This window comes from Gossypium raimondii, chromosome 7 (assembly GCF_025698545.1).
Source record: "Gossypium raimondii isolate GPD5lz chromosome 7, ASM2569854v1, whole genome shotgun sequence".
Taxonomy (NCBI): domain Eukaryota; kingdom Viridiplantae; phylum Streptophyta; class Magnoliopsida; order Malvales; family Malvaceae; genus Gossypium; species Gossypium raimondii.
Genome location: NC_068571.1, coordinates 42,794,168 through 42,816,177, shown reverse-complemented (window position 1 = coordinate 42,816,177; position 22,010 = coordinate 42,794,168). Strand labels below are relative to the sequence as shown.

Sequence of the window (22,010 nt, the reverse complement as noted above, 5' to 3'; positions counted from 1 at the left end):
GTGTCACATGGGATCAATCAACGAGAATTTTTTAAAGAAAAATTAATGAGATTTATTATTACTGATAATTAGATGATGGGTTTAACAATTAAATAATCCATAGATGAAGCTTATGGCAAAATGAAATGGTGGAGAATATATATGAAAGAAGGGTGGCCCAATGCCGCTGTATTGAGAATCTAAATTAGGAGAATCAAAATGGGTCCCAAATTTGTATCTTTTTGGACCAAATTAAAAAGGAAAACAAATTGCTAATGTTTTCAGGACATTTTAAAATTTGATTAATATATGTATTCAGTGTAGATATTCTTGTATTTTCTTTTTAAATGTATTAGTCATTTTAAAAATAAAAAAGAGTTGGCAAAAGGCAATTGGACTTGGGGATAGGTGGGTTGACATTAATACAAAATGAAGGATGAGAATAAATGTTCTGTTCTGAAGAAAGCATTTAATAAAGACTATGGTAAGGCATTAAATGATGAATAAGACCCTTTTATATTATGGCATTAAGAAATAATAGATATAAAAAGATCCAATATCATCATTATTTATAATCTTAAAATGCAATATTTTCTACAAAAGAAAAATAAAAGAAAATTAAGAAACAAAACTAAAAATTTTAATTTATGGAATTTGGTATAACTTAAGTTGGCTTCCTAACACCATCCGATTATATTATTATTTATAAAGCTACAAAACCCTGTCACCTCAATGATTCATATGCTTTTGGGCTAACTCTTCAATCTTCATAAGAAAGTTCTATTCCCTTTAGTGTGTAGCAGCAATTACTTAAGATCTAAAATGATGATTTAATATGGGATACTTTTGTAAAAATCTCTTCAATTTTTTTAATTTTGATATTAAATAAATTAGTTTATTTTAAAAAATTAAAGTAATTTAATTTCTATTAATTTCAAGAATGAGCAATCAAGGTTAACTAATCATAACGTTAACATTTAACTTCAATTTTACATAAATTTAATTGGTATAATAATAAATTTAACTCTCATAATTTACACATTTTATCAATTTGATCATTATATAACAAATTTAGCCTACAATATATTTTCTAAAACTTAAGGCTAAATTTGTTGCATGTTTTCGAATCAATGCCCAAATAACAAAATATATAAACATCGAGGGCTAAATTAGTTATTATATCAAATAAAATTATGTACAATTGACAAAAGACATCAACGTCATGATTAATTATTTTAATTGCTCACTTTCAAAATTGACAGGATTAAATTAATCTAATCTTTTAGAGACTAATTTACTCAATTTTAAAAGTGAGAGGACAGAAGAAGTCTTATTATTATTATTATTATTATTATTATTATTATTATTATTATATATTATTATTATATATGTGTGTGTAAAGTAAATGAATAATAATTAAAAAGAAACCTCAAATAAATATTGTTCTTGCTCAGCTACATCAAAAGAATCACCAAAAAGTAAGGTTTAGTTGTATAAGATGCAAAATATGCAAAATTGGAACTAAAAAGAAAACACTATGATACTAAAATTAAATTTTCAATCACTTTACTCAACTAAGATTTTAGCTCAACAAAATAAGCAAACAATATTCCATTTTTGCTATGCTATATAAGAAGGCATATGATTTGCTTTGCTTTAAATAAAGAAGCCATGTTGACAGGATATCAAACAAAAGCTGCTAAATACAATTAAAGTTAATGATTTAAGAAAAAAACATGTCTGAACACAAAAATTTTGGAGATTAAGGAAAGAATGTACAATTTTTTATCATTCGTTGTCTTTGTCCGGTCCGATATACATGGTACAAGTTACTGAGATCAAGATAAGTAGGCATCCGGCGAGTTGACCGAACGACCAACCCATTCTTGATGTACATATGCCCCATAACTGTGATAAGGCAACCTGAAAACATATATCACAGGCAATATATGGTGAAAAGCTGTTAGCACTTACTGATCAATGATTAACTAGTTTAAAAGAGGAATAAAAAAATTAAGATTTACTTAAAATTTTTGTGAAATTAATGAGACTTTTAAAAAAAAAAATTAGCAAAACCTTAATCAAAATTTTCAAAAAAATTAAAAGTAATAATGAAAATTTGAAAAAATTTAAAGAGACTTAATTGAAATTTTTAAAAACTTCGAAAAAATAAAATTTTTCAAAATTTTGAGGGAATCTAATTAAAATATTCTAAAAATTTCAAGCAAAAAAAATCAAAATTTTCCAAAATTTTATAGAGCTCAAGCCGCTAAGTATCCATAAGGATCCGCCTCAAGCTTGAACTTACTCAAGCTCAAGGATGCTATAACCTCCTACTAAGCTGAGGTATACATAATCAAAACAAAAAGAATTCTCAAGGTAAAAAGTAATATGAAGCCGTATATTAGGAATCAAATTGTATTTTACTTCCTTTACTAAAATAAATAAATAAATTAGTTCCTATCCATTATATGCAGGAGTAAATTGGTCCTTCCTGTTGAAAATTTCGTTGATTTATCCTATGAAAAACTGGCATGTGTGACGAAATAACATGATAGTGACACGTGGTATACCATATGTATCTCATGCTGACTTACAATGATCAGTTTTTAATAATGAAATGAATGAAATTTTTAGCAAAAGAACCGATTTGCTATTTGATCTAACATAAGGAACTAATTTGTTCATTTTTTTTAGAGGAGAAGGTAAAATGCAATTAGACTTCTCTACAGTACTTTACCGAATTCCCAACAATTGAGAGAAAAAGAGAGAGTATATACCTCAGTAAACTGGACATTTACAGCTTTGCCAACTTTCTCAAGCTGAAGTCCACGGGCTAGAAACACCTGTAGCAGAATATGTCGAGACATGTATAGGCTAATAAAAAGCATCACCACAAAATTAAAAGGATACTACAGTTCTGCTTGTTAGTTTTATGACCAAAGTATTATTGGTGCAATTTTGGTTATTGAAAGGTTATAGTGGAAACATACTTCTGCTAGGAAGGATAGAGTCCCAAGTATAAGCATAAGAGATAGCGAATATCGACTTGGAAGTACAAACTCCTGCAATTTGAGTGCAAACATCTGTTTTAGAATTACAAGAAATGTAACAAGTGCAAACTATTTTCAAAATAATAATTTCTAGCACAACATGGAATCTTGGACAGTTATCCAACAAGGAGCAAGCACATAAAACAACAAACTAAAACCTTAACACATCAAATGGTTAGCTACTTGGATCACATTATGCCATTGTGATATATTTAGGGCAATATTCTCAATAAACATAGTATGTCTCTTGTAATACTTCTCATTCATGTCATATTTGGATATGGGCGATATCTGAGACACATTTTCTTAGAGGAACAAACCATACCCTTGCATGGTTAAAACCAAATCACCTTCAACACATTTACCTCCTTCCTTTCTCCAAATAGATATTTCTAAACTTAGCCTTGATTATATACTTACATCCATTTTAGTATTTAGTAGCTTTAAGTGGTCATGGAGTAGACGATAATTAGGCATTTCAGCTATAATCTCAAAACTTTCTATCAACTACCCTAATCTTCTACCAAATATTTTGTAAATGAAGAGTATTGGTAGTTTTTAAATGCTCATGGACTCACTGAGTAGGCTATGATGGGTCATATAAGTCATTTCAACAATCATTGTGAAACTTTGACCTTTTCTAATAAAAATATCCACTCTCTTTTCTAATGGAGTAATGAATGGTACAACCATGCAGAGGAAATGGAGGTTTATGATATTACATCAGCTGTGGTCAAAACTGTAATTATTGACAAATACAAAATGCGTCTCTCTAAACATTTTAAAAATTATCATTTTATTGAACTCACCTCAAAGGCAAACGAGCATATTCCTGTAGCGGGGCTAGCCAGTATGCCAAATGAAAAAACTGTCAATCTAGAAAAGAGGTATTTGCATCAAGCATTAATAGAATGACAGGAAACGAGGGTAGATATCATAATATGGTTTACAGAGATAAATATCGGAATAACAATAGAAAAAAGTCAGGACCTAGTTGAATGGTAAACAGTACTTTTAAAACATGGAAAAATATCAAACAATTGCGGATGATGAAATTTTAAAAGGATTCCGTACAAGTTTAGGAAAAAGAAAAAACTTACACAGGTTGATCTGATGCTTTAGCTGCAGCCTTTATGAGGCAGTAGCTGATTCCACTAGTTATTGATGAAAACAAACCAATCAAGGCTATATATATATGGTGATTGCGCATAAAACTTATAATGCTTGCTTCTTCAGCTTTAAGTAGCCTCCTGCCAAATCAAGGAATGGGTGAAAAAGACTTGCCACCAGTAATGGACAAAAGCAGGAACAAGTATAAATAGTTCCATGAGCCAAGAAGAGAAACAAAATCAAAGGACTTGTTCATGGCTACTCCTTATGCAAGCATTTGATTGTTTACCATAAAGTAACTGAACAGGTATTGCACTAGCTTTGTCGAAATTCATTAAAGAAACATGTGTACTAACACTATGCCTGCCGACTTGAATGAAATTTGCGTATTTAAACCTTTCTACAATTTTAGGATTCTGAATAAGGCAAGAGCGAGCTGAAAGTAGCTGGCACTGAAGAGCAACTTGAGAACAGTTAAAAATTGATTTCAGGTTTCAGGGCTCGGGATTTTTGGTTTTGAAAAAGAGAAAAAAAAATATCCCTTCTAGCTATGAACACAAATTGAGAACAAAAAATCCAGACGGAGAAGGGCAAACAAATCCATTAATACTAAAAGGTGAAAAAGAGAACAAAAATGCAAGATTATTAATAAATCGGAAGACCTCAAAACCTTAACAACTCTCTAATAATTATATCACTTGATGGATGCAAAGAGACTGTCTCATATCCTACCAGAACGAGGTCTCGTAATCGTGAAATATAAACCAGAGCTAAAATAAACTAGCGACCGTAAAAGATTTAACAACTTAGGTAGAACAAAATGAAACATATTTTAGATATGGGATTTCGAACTAAATTGACTTTCTGTTTGTTGAATTGGAAGAAATAATTTTCACTTTAGTATTTTTGCAACTAGAGACAGTAAAAAAATAGCAAAAATGCAGAGAGAGACAAAAGAAGCGAAGTTACTGAAAGAGGTCACGAGACACTAAATAAAACATAAATTAGAAAACTAACATAAAACCCCCACTATACTTCAACCTTTAATATATCAAAGGCACTCATTCTTAGAACATTAGAGAAGGTTGTGTTGACTCACTTCTGTACCTTGTGTAAAGCATCTTAAAAATGAAAAGCATGCCAAAGAAACTGCAAATAAGACCTGGAAAGGGATGACAATCAAAACAAAGATCAAACCCCTTGTACTGCTAGGCAACTCAAATTTCATATCATAGCTAGAGATAAAAGATAGAATATTTTAACATACCTACAATATCAGCAATTTTCAACTTCTCATGCAAAATAATTTTAGCCATGATTGAAGCAAATATTGGAGTTGTAAAGCCTAAGACAAGAGCCTGAGAGAAAGGTATTCTTTGAATGCTGAAAAAGAAATAAGAATTTTTTAGTGAACTGGTTATGACTACAAGATTGTCTTAGTTCTGTTTGCAAGGATAAAGGTTTACAAACCATACCAAAAACAGTCCAAGAATTGTGTGGCATTACAAATTTACAATGAATAGGAAAACAAAGAAGCAAAACCTACTACGAACACTGAGAATGCGGTAAAGGAAGAAACGATTCAAAATGCTTAACCCATTAAAAAAGTAGGCATATCCTTGAAAACAAATAGATTCATGTTTACCTTGGTAACAATCTATGTCCTATGCCATCCTGATAACTTAATTTTCCAATGTAATGTGGTGTAATGTTTCAAATAAATAGTAAACTAGACCATTGCAGTCATAAAAGTGATAAGCCTTCATTGTAAGTTGTTAAGATGAGAATCCAAAGAACAGATATAGGCAGGCAAAAACATGATGGATTGCAGCCCAACCTAACAGGGAAAATGAAATTCCAGCATGCCTAATGTATCACTGGAGCAACAGTAGTGACCATATCATGCCAAAGAAGTTTTGTAAATTTGAAAGATTAATATGCTGTATGAAAATTCCGAATAGATAAAGAGGGAGTAACATGATGGAAAACCTTTTTCTTTTCCTAACTTCCTTGATTATTCTTTCTCTATTTCAGAAGAACAGGAGGGAAAGGAACCCAATGTAAGCAAACTCTAAAAAAGAAAGAAATGCAAGGATATGAAGTGCAACTTACCAATAGACAAAACTCAGTAGCGAGAGACTTCCCAGTAGAGCTCTTAAAACTAAAGGACTCCAGGGATGTGTTGCTTCAAATAGTGGCTGTCCACTTATTCTCAGCCATAAACATGATAATATCAAAGTAACTGTACATCTGGTAAATGCAGTCTCAAATAAAGGAATTGACTGTGCTGCCATCGTAAAACAATGAAACACAATAAATCAATAGAAACTTTATGCAAAAACATCCCTTGCCACAAATGATTTTAAATCATTGAAAAAGGGATATCAGAGATAGGCACTCAGGGGGTGTTAGGTGAATTTACTAACCATTGAATTTATCAGAGAGAACTTCCATCACGAAGTAGATTATAGATGATAACGCCATGCATACTAGACCAGAGTATCTGGATCCTTTCCATACCCAAAAACTTAACTGTGAAAGTAGAGATATCTCTGCCTCTGTAATATTTTTTATGACTTGTTCCTGCAAATATATTAAACCAACCTGAACTCAGTCCTAAACTAATAGGAATCTGCATTGCTTTCTACATTCTAGGTAAGAATATTTTAGTACTAGTTTTAGTTTAGGAATACGGTTAATCAATAATCCACTATCAACCATACTATCCTCTAGTTCAGGAGCTTTGTCATTCAAGTTTTACCAATTATGAATCTGAACTGAATTTTGCCATTCCGATCAACATTCTGCATTCTTCAGAGAAAATGAAATAACAAACAGAATAATTAACCAATGTCCGATTACTACCTTTACTAAATGAATTTTACTTCCATGGATTCTGTTTGGCAATCAATTTTACGAATTTCTTTTTCCTCAAGGTGGCATCAGAGGTTAAACAACACAATTAAGAGAACAAAAATCCTACGAAATTCCATTTTAATCGTAAAACACACACGCATACACACAAAATGATCAGATTATCGAGCCAAACGGTCGAATTTCAACGTAATTGGTTCCCAATTAACACATAGAAACTAGATTATGGTAAAAACTAAAGATTCATGTGATCAGCAATACATAATTTTTGAAAAAGAACGAAAAGTTTACTTTACTTACAAGAGGTTTCTCTCGGGAACGAAAGTCCTTGAAGATGTTGATCTTAGGCCTCTCGGCCTGCGACAAGAGAGGTATTATCTCCTTCGAAGGTACAGCTAAGCCACCGTCGGTGGCCGATTCAGGATTCTCAAGCACGACCAGTTCCACCTTATGGTCCGCACCGTCCGTCGTAAACGCTGAAGCCGACATGATCATAGGTCAAAAAAAGGAAATCGTAACGCGCCCATGCAATTTAATATAAAGTTTTAGTTCCGCGCCATTTCCCATTTGGCATTTGCGTATAAAAAAAAGTGCATTTACTCGAGAGGTTCCACTATTATAAGCATATGTTCAAATTAGTACTTCTACTAATTAAATCGATGAATTTAATTTCTATATTATTAAAAGAAATTAATTAAGGTCAAATTAACATTTACTATTTAAAAAATTATTACTTAATGTTTTTAAAGTTTTGATTTTGTAATTAAAATTTTTGTTTTAAATTAAATTGTAATTAATAATAATAACTTTCAATGCATTTTTTATATTAGTAAGTTTTAAATGTGTTCCAATTTAGTTTATTTGATTCTTTCTTAATAGGGACTAAATTAATTTATTTAATAATAGATGCATTAATTTGATCCCCCCTGTAATATAGGGATCTCCTAGTACTTTAACCGGAGAAAATGTTGTTTGTGGGTGGAAATGTGTCGAAAGTTGAGTGGGTGTGGACACGTGGCAGAAAATGCTTTGAGCGTGGGACCTCTGTTCAGCTTAGCCGTTTGATTTTATAATCATTAAGATTGAAAACCCACACCTCCCTTTTTCTCTCCACATGGTCTTAAATGTAAGAAAGTCGAATTTGACTATTTTAAGGGTAAATTCCATGTAAGCCTTGAGTTTATATTTTGATTACCAAATTTTAAAAGTTATCACTAAGTTATTCAAAAGTTTTTATTTAAGTTACTAGATTATTAAAAATTGTCGTTGTATGGTCTTCTCTTTTCTTACTTTCAGCACTAATCAGAAAGCATAAACTTCCCCTCTTCTTCTATACTTTGGTTTTTTTTTTTTACTTTTCATGAAATAACTTTTAACATCACGATTTAGTGAATTAAAATCTAAATAACTTTCTTATTTGATCTCTGACACTAGTCATCAAATCAGCTTGGACTTGAGATATGTTCTTCTACTCATCGATATGTATTATTCCACTATATTGATCGTCCAATTGTAGCTCGAAGCTCGTTGAACGAACTTTTAAATAAAAAAAACTTAACAGTCCAATGACTTAAATGAAAATATTTGAATATATTAGTGACTATTTTATAACTTTTTAAAGTTTAATGGTCAAAATTTAAACTTAATAAAAGTTTAATGACCTTGGGTAGAATTTATCCATATTTTAATGATAGGTTGGATTATTTGAACTTGAGGTGACTTCTGATCTTTCTAGAGTGTATTTGGTACTGCTTCCTTGATCACAACAACAATAACTTCACCAATATGAGCATATCGGTGATTACTAGCTCCTATGACTCGAATACACATCAATTCTCGAGCCCCACTGTTATCTACTACATTCAAATGGGTCCGAGGTTGGATCATTTTTTAAATCTCTTTTTTTAATGTAACAAAAGATGAAAAAAAAAAGAAATATTGTTTGTCAAAAAAAAAAAGAAGGAAACTCGCAATTGTTTTTTTTATTCCCAAGACAATACTTCTTTCCTATGGTTCTATATTCCTATAATGAAATAATAAATTGAGTTTTTATAGACATTTTTTATGCCACTATTGAAATAGCCTTTCTAGCTATATTTTCGGTTACCCCGCTCATTTAATAAAGTATTCTGCCTAGTTTAACGACAGCTACCCAATACTCGGGAGATCATTTCCTTGAACCCAAATGTGGTTCTGTAGGTCTTACCGTAATGGGTTTGTAAAAAGTTTTACATAAAATATTTTGTGTATTTTCCTGTATTTATTTCACAAATAACAGTTTGGTCAATAGAAAATGACTTATAGGTTAATGTAAAATAAGTAATTTTTTTTTTTGTAAAATGACTTACCCTTTTGAAAATTTTGAAAAGCGTAAGTCATTTTTCGAGAAAGAGCTCATCTATAGATAATTTTATTTTATATAAAATTAACTTAAATCAAGCTTAATATTATTATATTGATAATAATTTTATTTATATTTTAATATAAAATATTATATTTTAATATTATTAAACATACATATTTAATTATTTATATTTAGTCATATAATAAATTATTAATATAATTAATATAATTTATTATTTTAATAAATTATTTAATATTTCAATTATATTTTAATAATAAAATTTTAAATATTAAATATTAATATTTTAATAATAAATATTTATTGCAATTATAAATATATTAATAATAAATATTTTGTAGTATAAATGTTAAAATATGTCATAAGTCTCACGTACTCTTCATAAATTTGCAATTTAGTCTCTGTACTTTTATTTTCAAGAATTTATTACATTTACTTTTCGATTTGAAAATGAAGTCCAGTTATTGACATTATTCAATTTATTTGTCAACTTTGTTAATGTCACAATTTTAAATAAAAATAATCGATTCGTAGTCCTGTAACTAAAAATGACGTTGTAATGAACATGAATTTAATAAAATATTTTAATATATGCAAAACAATGTAAAATATAAATTTATAGATATAAAATAAACTCAATTAAACAATAAAATGATAAAAAATCTCAAATGTATGTTTGTTTCATTGAATTCAACTTTTATGAAATATTTTTAAGAAATCCAAAACAAATTAAAAAATATTTTACAGATTCATCCAAACACCAAAAATATTAATTTTTCTAGGAAAATAAATTATTTTTAGAAATCATTTTTGAAAGCTATTTTCAATTGAAACAAGCAAACCCTTAAAAATATTTTGTTTATAAATAAATATTTTTTTAGTTTTGATTGTATTGAACTTTTAATTAAAATGTAAATAGTCGAGCTTAAAGCTTCTTTTTTTTTTTATATACAAACTATTCATAACTCCTCTTCGATCGAGAATAAACACGCTTCAGCGTGCTTGAACTTACGTTATCTTATATCTAACAACAATATTGATGCCAACCGAGTTAAGACTCAGCCGGCTAGCTAAGCTTAAAGTTAAGTATGTTATGTTAGTTTAATTTTTTTAAGGCTAAAATATATCATAAATCATTGTACTCTTTATAAAATTGAAATTTAATCACTATATTTTTATTTTTAAAAACTTAGTCCCGATTTCAAATTCGATTTAACTATTAACACTATTAAAATTATTTTGTTAAATTCAGTTCATTACAACAGTTTTTAGTTACACGACTATGAAATGAATATTTTTTATTTCAAAATGACATACTAATGATTTAACAATGTTAACAATTAGACTTGAATTTTAAAATATGAAAAAAACGAATTTTTTAAAATTATAAATATAATGAATAAATTTTAAATTGATGAATATTTCAACCTTTTATAACTACTCCTATCTGGTCCTCATATTCAATGCATATGAAGAGAAAAATAAGATTTGTAAATAAATATTTATAAAAAAAAAAAACTCTCATTCCGATGTATGTTTATATTTAATACTTGTATTTATATTTATTTTGAGAACGCATATATTCATTAATGGTTTTTCACCATATAAAAATATAATCAATAAATCATTTTATAATTGTATTAAATTTTAAATGATAAAAATACCGTATAGAAAGTGTCGGCCATGGAACAAGGCGGCCAACCGGTCCGGTCCATCTATTTATTGCAAATAAATGGCTTTTTCTTCTCATTAGATCACTACGCTTGTTATCTAATATAAAAATATTATTGGATTATTTATTTTTATATATATATTAAAATTAACTTATTTTTAACAATATTCTTTTTAATTACCGAAGGTTTAATTTAATGATAAAATTAAAATTTTAACAAATTTGAGATCCTTGATTCAACTTTCATGTAAATTATTAAAGATGTTTGATTTAGGTTGTGTAAAATTATTTAAATTTATTTTGGCCCAAGTTTAGATATATTTTGCTTTATAATAGTTTATTCTATTTATTTGAGTGGGTATTATTTATATTTGTAACTTCAAGAAATTTAATGAAACTAATAATTTCATATGTTTTATAATTAAATTTAAAACATAAGTTTTTTATATTATTTGCATATATTTTATAACTAAATTTAAATTTTACATATTAAAATATGCCGGTTTAACTCATGCAAGAGTGATCGAATTTGACAACTTTACATTTGATTTGCTATTTTTCCACTTAATTTTTAATAATTAGAAAGTATTTAATTATTATTAAGAATTTCATTTAAAATCGATTTTTCAGACTGGCTAGCCATTGTTAGCTTTTAAATGTCAAAAGGAATCTAAAGAATTTTCAGTTTGAATTTGCAGCCAAAATAAGGAGATGAATTTTTTTAAAAAAATAATTTATTTATTTTTTAATCTAATGTGTAAAATTTATTTATTTATTTAATAATAATCAAAATTTTAATATAAAGAGGGATGAAATTGCAAAAGAGCGAAGTTTCCACAACTGAAATTTCCTGGGTTGGCAGTCTTTATATATTATTATATATTTATAAGCAGCAATCCAGTTATTATGAGCACTGTCGCCATCAATCGGACCTCATTCTCATAGGAAACAGAGCTGAGATTTTGTTTAACGCTCAAAGCATTAAACAACTAAAACGTTTAAAATTTACTTCATATATTTCCAACTTATTTGGTCCACATGCCCATCAAATCCTTCTACATTAACCTGTAAATAATAAACAATTCCAACCCGGACATTGGACACAATAAATTCCGAATACGAAATACATCTAACATGGGATGAAATGATTCACATTTGAACCCAAAAAAAATGAAATTATTGATATTTTTTAAATGTGTTTTTGAAGTGATTGAATTCATTTTCTAATTTATATCATATAAATCATCTGAGAGAAAAAAATTAACATTTGAGTTAGAATTTTCGACAAGTTTGAGTTTATCCTCCACTTGAGGTTTTTTTCCTTGATTTTTTTGAAAGCTGTAATGAGTTTATAAAGTGTGAGTATCTCAACAAACAAAGTTATACAAAATTCTAGAGTTTACACACAATTAGCCTCACCCTACAACTCATAGCATATAGGTCATTTGTATGAATTTTTCAGTTCTCACGTGTTCAGTAAATTCAACAACTTGTTAGGACCTTCGATAGAGTAGAAAGATAAAATTTCGAGTTAAAATATGTAATAAATTTTTGTACTTTTTCGATAATTTAAAATTTAGTTTTGTATTTTTATTTCTAATATTTTAGTTTATTTTTATTTTAAAATTTTAAAATACAAATCTATTTGTTAACGTGACAGTTGAAATAAAAAATAGTCTCTTGATAACCGTGTAATTAAAAAATAGTAATATAATTAACCTTTGAAAAAATCTAGTAATACTAACATCTAGATTTGAAATTTAAAATCTAAAAAATAAACAAATAAAATTCTTGAAAATAAAAGTGTAATGACTAAATTTTTGACAAAGTATAGTACTTACGACACATTTTAACCCAAATTTTAAATAGTAAGAGAACCCAAAATTTCCATCAAATCTCACTTCTTCCACAAAAACTTTCCAATATTCCATTTTTTTCCCACAGTAGTCCACGCCGGTTCAAACTTACATACAACCCCACTATTAAATACCAGGAAAAAAGCAATAAACCGTTGCTTAAATCACGCTATTTTTTATGATAAACAACAAAAAGAAAAAAAAAGTAACCTCACATGGCCATGAAAATCGCTCACTGAGTCACTGAACTCGAGCCACATTACATAAAAAACACAAATTTCAAGGCAGAAAAAGCAAAAGGGTGTGCAAATATATAGCTTCCAATAGCTATTTCAGCTACTAAATTCCCCCCTCACACCTAAAGAGAAGTGGGGACAATGGGTGAACAGAGTAAGCTAAGCCTTTTCCATTGTTGCCTCATTCTCTTCTCTGTTCTCACCATTTCCTCCACAACAGCGTTTGATTATGGCGATGCATTAATGAAGAGCCTCCTTTACTTTGAATCCCAACGTTCCGGTCGGTTACCGTACAATCAACGTGTTACTTGGCGAGACCATTCTGGCCTCACCGACGGCTTGGAACAAGGAGTATGTAGCTGTACTGCTATAGCACGAATTTAAAATTTTACCCAACTTATAAACAGTCTTGTTTTTGTTGCTAATGTAGGTGGATTTAGTCGGAGGATACTACGACGCCGGCGATCACGTCAAATTTGGACTCCCGATGGCTTTCACGGTAACAATGTTGTCTTGGAGTGTTATCGAATACCAGGACCAGATCGCCGATGCCGGTGAATTAGAACATGCTTTAGAGGCAATTAAATGGGGGACAGATTACTTCATTAAAGCACACACCAGCCCAAATGTACTATGGGCGGAGGTATAGTTTCAGGTTCCCTAATTTTGTCTTATTTAAGCTTCATTATTATATCAACCACGTAACGCTCATTGTTGCTATAGGTGGGTGACGGAGACACCGACCATTACTGTTGGCAACGGCCGGAAGATATGACCACTTCACGCCAAGCTTACAAGATCGATGAGAAAAACCCAGGGTCCGATCTCGCCGGTGAGACGGCGGCGGCAATGGCGGCTGCGTCTATCGTGTTTAAGAAAACAAACCCTCATTACTCTCACTTACTCTTGCACCATGCTCAAGAGGTAATTTTAAAAATGACACACCATATACATATGTTTACATGACAGTGATTTTGAATTTTGGGTGTGGTGTTGTTGCAGTTGTTTGAGTTTGGGGATAAGTATAGAGGGAAATATGATGGAAGCATAGGGGTGGTGAAGAGCTACTATGCGTCGGTGAGTGGGTTCATGGATGAGTTGTTGTGGGCGGCTTTGTGGCTGCATGAGGCCACCGACAAGGAAGATTATTACTTGAAGTATGTTATAAACAAGGCTCATTGTTTTGGTGGGATTGGTTGGGCCATATCAGAGTTTAGCTGGGATGTTAAATATGCTGGGGTTCAAGTTTTGGCATCAATGGTAAATTCTCTCATCACTTTCAATTTTTTTTCTTCTTTTTTATGTCTAATTATATATGCTTTGAACACATGAATTGGCCTTTTGTTGGGTTTATAATCATTTCATAATTAAAAAACCTAGAAAAATTATTTGATAAGAGTTTTTAATCTCTATAAATAAAATTTAAAGCATAAGTGAAGTTAAAATGTTACTTTAATAGTCAGAAATGAATTACATTTTAATTATATTATTATATTAATTTATAATTTTATTAATTTTAAAAAGGATTAAAAGACTCTACCGTGCCCTCCAAAAAATTTTTGGTGTACGCTCTTTTTCCCGAGCTTACAGCAGAACTCCTCTCTTGCCTACCTCTTGTCTATGCTCTAGATTCAAATAAAAAAAATATTTAAAATATGAAATGCATAGCTTTTAAGATTTGTGGAATTAAAATATATCTTAGATCAACTTGCTTTTTTTTCTTAATTCCTACATCTTTTACTCTCTCTCTCTCTTGGCTTTTTCAATTGTTACATGAAAACAGGAAAGGGAATTCAATTTAGTTTGAATAGTAGAAAACAAATGAGACCCTAAAACCTTGATGGGTTTCCTTTTCTTTTTTCCCTAAATTCAAAGATGCAATAATAGTTTAACTTTGAGACATACACTTCCCACTTTCTTACTTACACACCAAAGTTTCACTGATAGAGTAACCCCTAATTAAGGTATCATCTTCATACACCATTCCGTTACATGTGCCTATGATTATGTATGCATTTTTATATTATATTTTTTAAAAAAGTTATCATAATATCCATGCCAATATATTAGTGCCACGTGGCTTAAAAATAGTGGAACAGGAGCAGTAAGTTGCATGTGCTGTGCTTCAGCAGCACATCGTAGCTATTCCATGATCTGAGGAGGTGGATAGATAAATTAGAAATAAGAGATGGGGAATGGAGAGGAGTAGCAGAGGTGGGGAGTGATGGGTGCTGGGGTTGTTGTCTAAGCTTTTTAAGGTAGGGCCTGGTACATTGATCTGACATCTTGGTCCCACTGCCAACCCTGTGAATGCTTAGAACCCCTCTTTCATTTATAATATGTTATGTTATTTCCATGTTAAAATTGAGTTACTATATATTTAAGGGTAAAATTAAAAAAAAAAAAAAAGTCATTCAGCTATTTTAAAACTTTCTTTTTAAGTTATTGGATCTTTAAAGTCGCTGCTTGTATGACTTTTTCTGTTTGCATCGCCTTCATCAATTGAAAGCTCTCATTCTCCTTCTCTTTTATAGTTAAATTTTTTTTCATGAAACAATTTTAATCATTATGAATCTACGAACTAAAACTCAAACAACTTTTTTCTTCGATCTTTAACACTGACTATCAGATCAACTTAGATCTAAAGTAGGTTCTTCTACTCGGTGATGGATACTGACCCACCGTACTGATTGTTGAATCGTCACTAGGAACTTGCTAGCCGGACTTAAACAAAAATTAACAGTCCAATAACTTTAATAAAAAGTTTCGAATAATTAAGTGACTATTTTGTAAATTTTTTAAAATTAAGTGACCAAACTATAAACTCACTAATAATTCAGTGACCTTGAATGTAATTTACCCTGTATTTAATAGTTGCTTGATACAAATTTGGGATATAGTTTGCTGAATCTATACCCTTAATACATCAAGTATTATCTTTAATGGAGATTTGGTTTCTTAACTTTGTTCATGCTCGAATGAGTTCACAAAGTGTCTCATCAGTGTTTGAAAAGGTGAACCATGTGCAACACGTAAGGTTGGATTTGAATCCATTCTCTATAGCTTATAGGACATTAATAGGTGAGAATGCTACCACTTATACTCACTTGGTGTTGGGAGTCCAACCCTCAACATAATTCCTAGACTTGAATTTGGTATAATTTAACTCTTTATTTTTGTAATATCGATAGTTAGGTTAAATAGTTAATACTAACTCATAACACTATTAAAATAAATGATTAAATTATGTTAAATTAAAATATAAGAATTAAATTTTAAATTTGAGTATTACTGAGGCACCAAAACCAAAATTAACCTTTTTGGTTAGACCCACAATTTTTTTTTTCTTTCATTTTTGCAGTAAATTCTCTCTTAGAGCAGGGTTTCATTAGGGCTTCTGTTATGAGATTTCAATGGTTGATGCAAGTTAAAAAAAAAAAAAAACCAAAAACTACAAATTCTAAAATCCATTTTTTCTACTTTGAAATATTGGTCAGAAAACGTCATAAATCTTTGAATTTGTTTACAATTTTGAAGAACTTATCAATTTGTTGGCAAAGCAAAGAGATGCAGAAAATTTAGCCGTGATTATCTGATGCATGGAAGATGCCAATTTGGTCGGTGGTGAAATAGCTTTGTTTTCATACCTCTAATTAAGGGGTCTAACACATTGCAACCAAATAGTAGGGGTCTGGACCTACCACATTATGACAAACTTCCATATTATTAGTACAAATTCGAGTGTACTCCAAATGATTTATGTTCATGCATTCATAGAGTCTGGGTTCGAACAACATCTGTAATCCTTTCTTTTATTCCAAGTTATAGGTGGTCTCTTTTTAACGAACTTTAATTGTTCTTTTGCAGTTGTTGGAGAAAGCAAAACACGAGCATGAGGGTCACGTTCTAAAGCAATACCGATCCAAAGCCGAGTACTACCTATGCTCGTGTCTCAACAAAAACAACGCCACCAGCGACAACGTCGAACGTACCCCTGGAGGTCTTTTATACATCCGGCAATGGAACAACATGCAATATGTGTCGACAGCGACATTCCTACTCACTGTCTACTCTGACTTTCTCCGCAACTCAAAGCAACACCTCCGGTGTCCCACCGGAACAATTGATACCGAAGAGATCCTAAGTTTTGCCAAATCCCAAGTAGATTACATACTAGGGTCTAACCCTATGAACATGAGTTACTTAGTGGGCTATGGTTCTAAGTACCCTATTAGGGTGCACCATAGAGGTGCCTCCATAGTATCATACAGAGAAAACAAAGGGTTCATTGGTTGCACCCAAGGCTATGACAATTGGTATAGTCGAGTGGAGCCGAACCCCAATGTGTTGGTTGGAGCATTGGTCGGTGGACCAGATTGTCGAGATAATTTCATGGACCAAAGAGATAATTATATGCAGACCGAGGCCTGCACATACAATACAGCACCATTAGTTGGGGTTTTTGCAAGATTGTTGCAATTAGAGGAAAACCTTGAAGTAGAATTGGTTGCCTCTTATTAGATATACAAAATATAATCAAATGATATTATATAGTGTTGGTGGTGAGTATTTTAAGACACCCTTTTTTTTGTGTGGCTGAACTAAAAGGTGTTCAATGCCACTAACTATTTCACCTTCAATTTTGTTGAATGTTTATAATAGTGAAAAAAATATAATGTTCGATATATGTTTTATCTTCTTTTTTTTATTTTTTATCTGTCAGTTCGTTTTTAACATGATGGGTTTTTGGTGTTCGACGAATTGTCTAAATGAGCATAGTGTCAACTGTAACTCAATTTCGTTGATCCATTTACTGCCCTTACAAGTTCTCAAGATGAGACGTGTTCATGGCCCGATTGCCTTGGTCCGCTTTGGATTAGATTTGAATTTATAGTTTTTAATTCTAGTTTGGTTCGTTTTACTATTTATAAATAATAAAATTATAAAAAAAGTAATTTCTATTAATTGTTGAGGAAAGGTGAGCTGATGGAGTTGAGTGCTCACTGTAGAGTGCCACTAAGGCAGTAAAATTACCCCTCATATATTAACAATTTACTAAAAAAAATCTTTGAACCGTTCATATTTTAAAAATATTATAGTTTATTTTTACAAATCAATTCGTGACTATTAAAGATGAGATTGGATTAGAGTGAACCAATTCAACCCTTATTATGTGGAGTGATTTAATTAAGATTGTGTTACTGATTTTTAGAGATCATATATTCTATAGATTGTGTTTAGAATGTTTATATTGTAATAGTTATTTTCAATGAGTTACTTTGTATTCACTTATATTTTATGTTAGCAAACCAAAATTGACATATGCTATGAAACTTGTCTAAGTTATTTTTGAGAGTTTATTGAGAACACTTGAATTTATTCATTGAATAACTGTTTTCTGAGAGTGCAAATTGAATTGTAAACATTGAGTATTTACTGCCCAAGTTCTTAGGAGAGGATTTGGAGATGAGTGTTTTAGCATTCAGGTATAAACGTGAGATCTCTATACTTAGAGAGTGATAGAGTGTGGTTCAGTTGTTGTATTGGTGAATAAAGATAGCGGAATTACTCACTAAATTAAGTTTTGCACAATTTTTGCAGTACCAAACCATAGTGATCATTATAGTCAAACACTTCTATTAATTATCTTGATTTTCAATTAATAACAACTATAAATAGCAACATTAATGTTTATACGTTTTTTATAATTATTTTTTAAAAAAAAAACATAAAATAGAGAAGGGAGCTTTTTGCCGCAGGCTTACAAAATTTCTAGAATTGGATCTTGGTCTAGCTTGGTGTGACACTGAATACATTTACTCATGAGTCATAAATCATAATCCAATTCAATCACCCCAACCTTTAATTTAGTAGGATAAGTATAAAATAATCGATTTTTTAGTGGTGTTGGAAATGATAATTTTGGGATTATAATTTTGATTAGTAAGTTAGTAAATATTATATATTTAATATTTGCGTGCTTATTACAATGCCGTTTTAGAGTTGGGTCTGATAATTTTGATGTTTGACTAGTTAATTAAGAAAAAAATAATTAAATCGTAAAATTGTAAAATTAATTACTATCGTAATTGAAAGGTTTTATGTAGAAATTAGACCCTATTAGTTTCAGTGCACGGTAAGTGCTTTCTAATTAATAAAATTATGTTAAAAATGTTATTATTATAATTTAGTAAAAACATAAACAAAAAGGAAAAGAATTACCGTCTTTTAGTTTTGCTTTCTTCCACCGTCCAACCTAGAGAAAAAGAAGAACCACCATTGTTGAGAGCTTCAAAAACAATCGGCTTTGCATGTAAGTTGATTCTAAGTCTGTTTAATTTAGCTAGTTCAGGGTCTATTTCGTAAAACTATCATAAGTTTTGAAACTTTTCATTAATGGTTTTTAGATGTTTATGAGGTTAAATGATAGATTTATGAGTTTGGTTGTTAAATAGGACTATTTTGTAAAGTAATTTTAGTTAAATTTGAGTTTAGGGATTAAATTGATAAAATATTGAATTTAACAAGGAATTTTTGTAAAATTTAGTTACTTAGGGGTTGTTAAGGGGACTATATTGAATTTGGCACTAAGGTTTTGGCTTAATTGTGAAAAATATGTAAGTTTCAGTTTTAGGGACTAAATTGAATAAAATATAAAAGTTTAAGGTAATAATGTAAAATATTACTTAAGAGTCATGTGCATGCATTTTGACATTACAAGGTAATTGAAGTCGATAATTGAATTAAGTTATACTATAGATTAAGAAATAGATCAACAAGATAGACAAACGCGAAAAAGGAAAAATTATTAAGTAGCCCTTGGTTTCGTGTTTGTTATTGATTCGATTTAGGTAAGTTCGTATAACTTTTAGTTTGAATTATAATTGACTTGTGATTTGGTATGTATGTATATCTGGTAATGAGTGGTTATGGAATGATAATTTTGAATGCTAGATGGACTAAATTGTGAATTATGGTATAAATGAGATATATGATTGGAAAATGGGAATTTATACGGCTGAATTGATGAATATGTGATAATGTTTAAGGACTAAAAATATGGATATGAATTAAGGGCCCTACGAACTTTGTGAATGACTAGGATGTAAATGACATGTCATTAGAGTTATTACTATTTCGAGTGCTGGTTTTGAATGTTTTACCGATGGCTAAGGTCCTGCATTTGTTGTAGATTCTTTATAGCTCGTGTGAGTAGTATCGTGTAATGTTATCATCTCGACCCACAGCTCGTGTGAGCAAGCCCATTTTCACAGATTGTGTGAGCATTATATTCACAGCTCGTGTAAGCATCTCTATCCTTAGTATCCAATGTTATTTCGCTATAGTTCATCGGGTAAAAGCAGGACATATGGAATGGAAATGATAGTATAATTTGTTATAAGTGGATGGTGATATATGTACACTTGAATATGGTTCATAAGCATCGCAATGTTTTTATGTTTATATTGCGAAGGAATTAACCTTGTCGGTATGTGATTTGCATAGGCTATTAAAGAATACCATGTTACTTAATTGTATAAATTGTATGTTCAATGCTTGAGTTACATTAGACTCAAGTAAGTTATGTTAAATTTTGTATGAATTTACTAAGCATTGAATTGCTTACGTTTGCTTTGTTTGATTTCTTGTAGATCATCAGAAGTTTTACAATCAGTTAGAATCAAGTCGGAACTCACACTATCGGTTCAACGACGATAATAATTATACTATCAGAAGTTATTGCGACTAATTTGTTATTGTATAAAATAAATTTAAATGATTACTGAACAAACTATATTAAGCTCGTTAGGATGAAAAATATACGTATATAGTTATTCAAGGCTTGATTAAATCTTGAAGGCATACTTGTCTTCAACTTCAAGAAAACATTACTCTTTTACATTGGAAGACAAAATTTAGCTTTTATCAACCTTTTCGATTTAGAGATTTTTTAAAAGTTGGGGTTTATGTTATTTAATTTAAAAATAATTATAATTTTTAAAAGATATAAATGTTTTATAATAATAATTGTTACTTTTTTAAAAGGTTTATTTTAAATATTTTCTAACAAACATCGATTTAGTTAAAAACTTAAATAGTAATCAGTAAAAATATATAATTGAAATGCCAAAATAGACACCTTTAGAAATGTCAACGTGTGTTATTTATTAGATTTTATATATAAAAATAAAAAGTTACACTCATCCTAGTATCTTTTATTTTTTTTAAAAGAATGAATTTTAATAAAATTTTAAGTAAATTGGTGTTTGATTAACTAATAATACCAACTCAGGATTTATTTAATTTATATTATTTGTAGTTGTAATTATTGTTTTTCTTTGATTAATTTTGGGGAAAGAAAGAGAGCCTAGCTCTTAAAACAATAGTGTTTCTACAACACAATTTCTCTACTTTAAAACTAATTAAAATAAAGATTTAATTGATTTATAATTAATAATAAATAGACAAAGTATTAAAATTAAAAATAATTAATAATTAAATAAAAAATTTCTTAAATATAAAATTTTATATAGTCATTGTTTATAAAATAAATTGTTAAAAGATATTTATTTTTAAAAGGATTCAAACGAAAAATTTAAGAATATTAAAAATAATATAAATTTATTAAAAAATATTTTATGAAATACTTAAAATTATTCATAATTCTTCTCTAACCTTTAAATTTAAAGGAAAAACAATGCAATTCAATGCACTTAAACTACCGTTCTCTTACACTGATAAATATAATAAATAGTTTTGGAAAAAAAAGAAAACCTCCATGGATAAGTATAATACTAATTCTTAAAGGGAAACGCAGTCGTTTTGAAGACTCCAAGTTGCAAACGGAAAAACGCAGAGATGAAAATC

The 22,010-nt window shown here is 29.8% G+C and overlaps 2 protein-coding genes across 2 annotated transcripts; one reads left to right on the top strand and one right to left on the bottom strand.

The window, feature by feature from the left end:
* Positions 1 to 1,716: 1,716 nt before the first annotated feature.
* LOC105789912 (uncharacterized) lies at positions 1,717 to 7,505 on the bottom strand. The gene is made up of 10 exons (XM_012617220.2): positions 7,317 to 7,505; positions 6,569 to 6,725; positions 6,255 to 6,429; positions 5,410 to 5,525; positions 5,250 to 5,304; positions 4,133 to 4,282; positions 3,842 to 3,908; positions 2,973 to 3,044; positions 2,760 to 2,825; positions 1,717 to 1,902 (listed from the first exon to the last, which is right to left on the bottom strand). Exons 1-10 carry the CDS (start codon positions 7,503 to 7,505, stop codon positions 1,768 to 1,770), a joined length of 1,182 nt encoding a protein of 393 aa, XP_012472674.2. The 3' UTR covers positions 1,717 to 1,767.
* A 5,573-nt stretch (positions 7,506 to 13,078) lies between these two features.
* On the top strand, positions 13,079 to 17,827 carry LOC105789920 (endoglucanase 11). The gene is made up of 5 exons (XM_012617224.2): positions 13,079 to 13,493; positions 13,573 to 13,785; positions 13,866 to 14,066; positions 14,145 to 14,402; positions 17,010 to 17,827. The coding sequence occupies exons 1-5, from the start codon at positions 13,284 to 13,286 to the stop codon at positions 17,661 to 17,663; spliced, it is 1,536 nt and encodes a 511-aa protein (XP_012472678.1). The 5' UTR covers positions 13,079 to 13,283; the 3' UTR covers positions 17,664 to 17,827.
* The last annotated feature ends 4,183 nt before the right edge of the window (positions 17,828 to 22,010 follow it).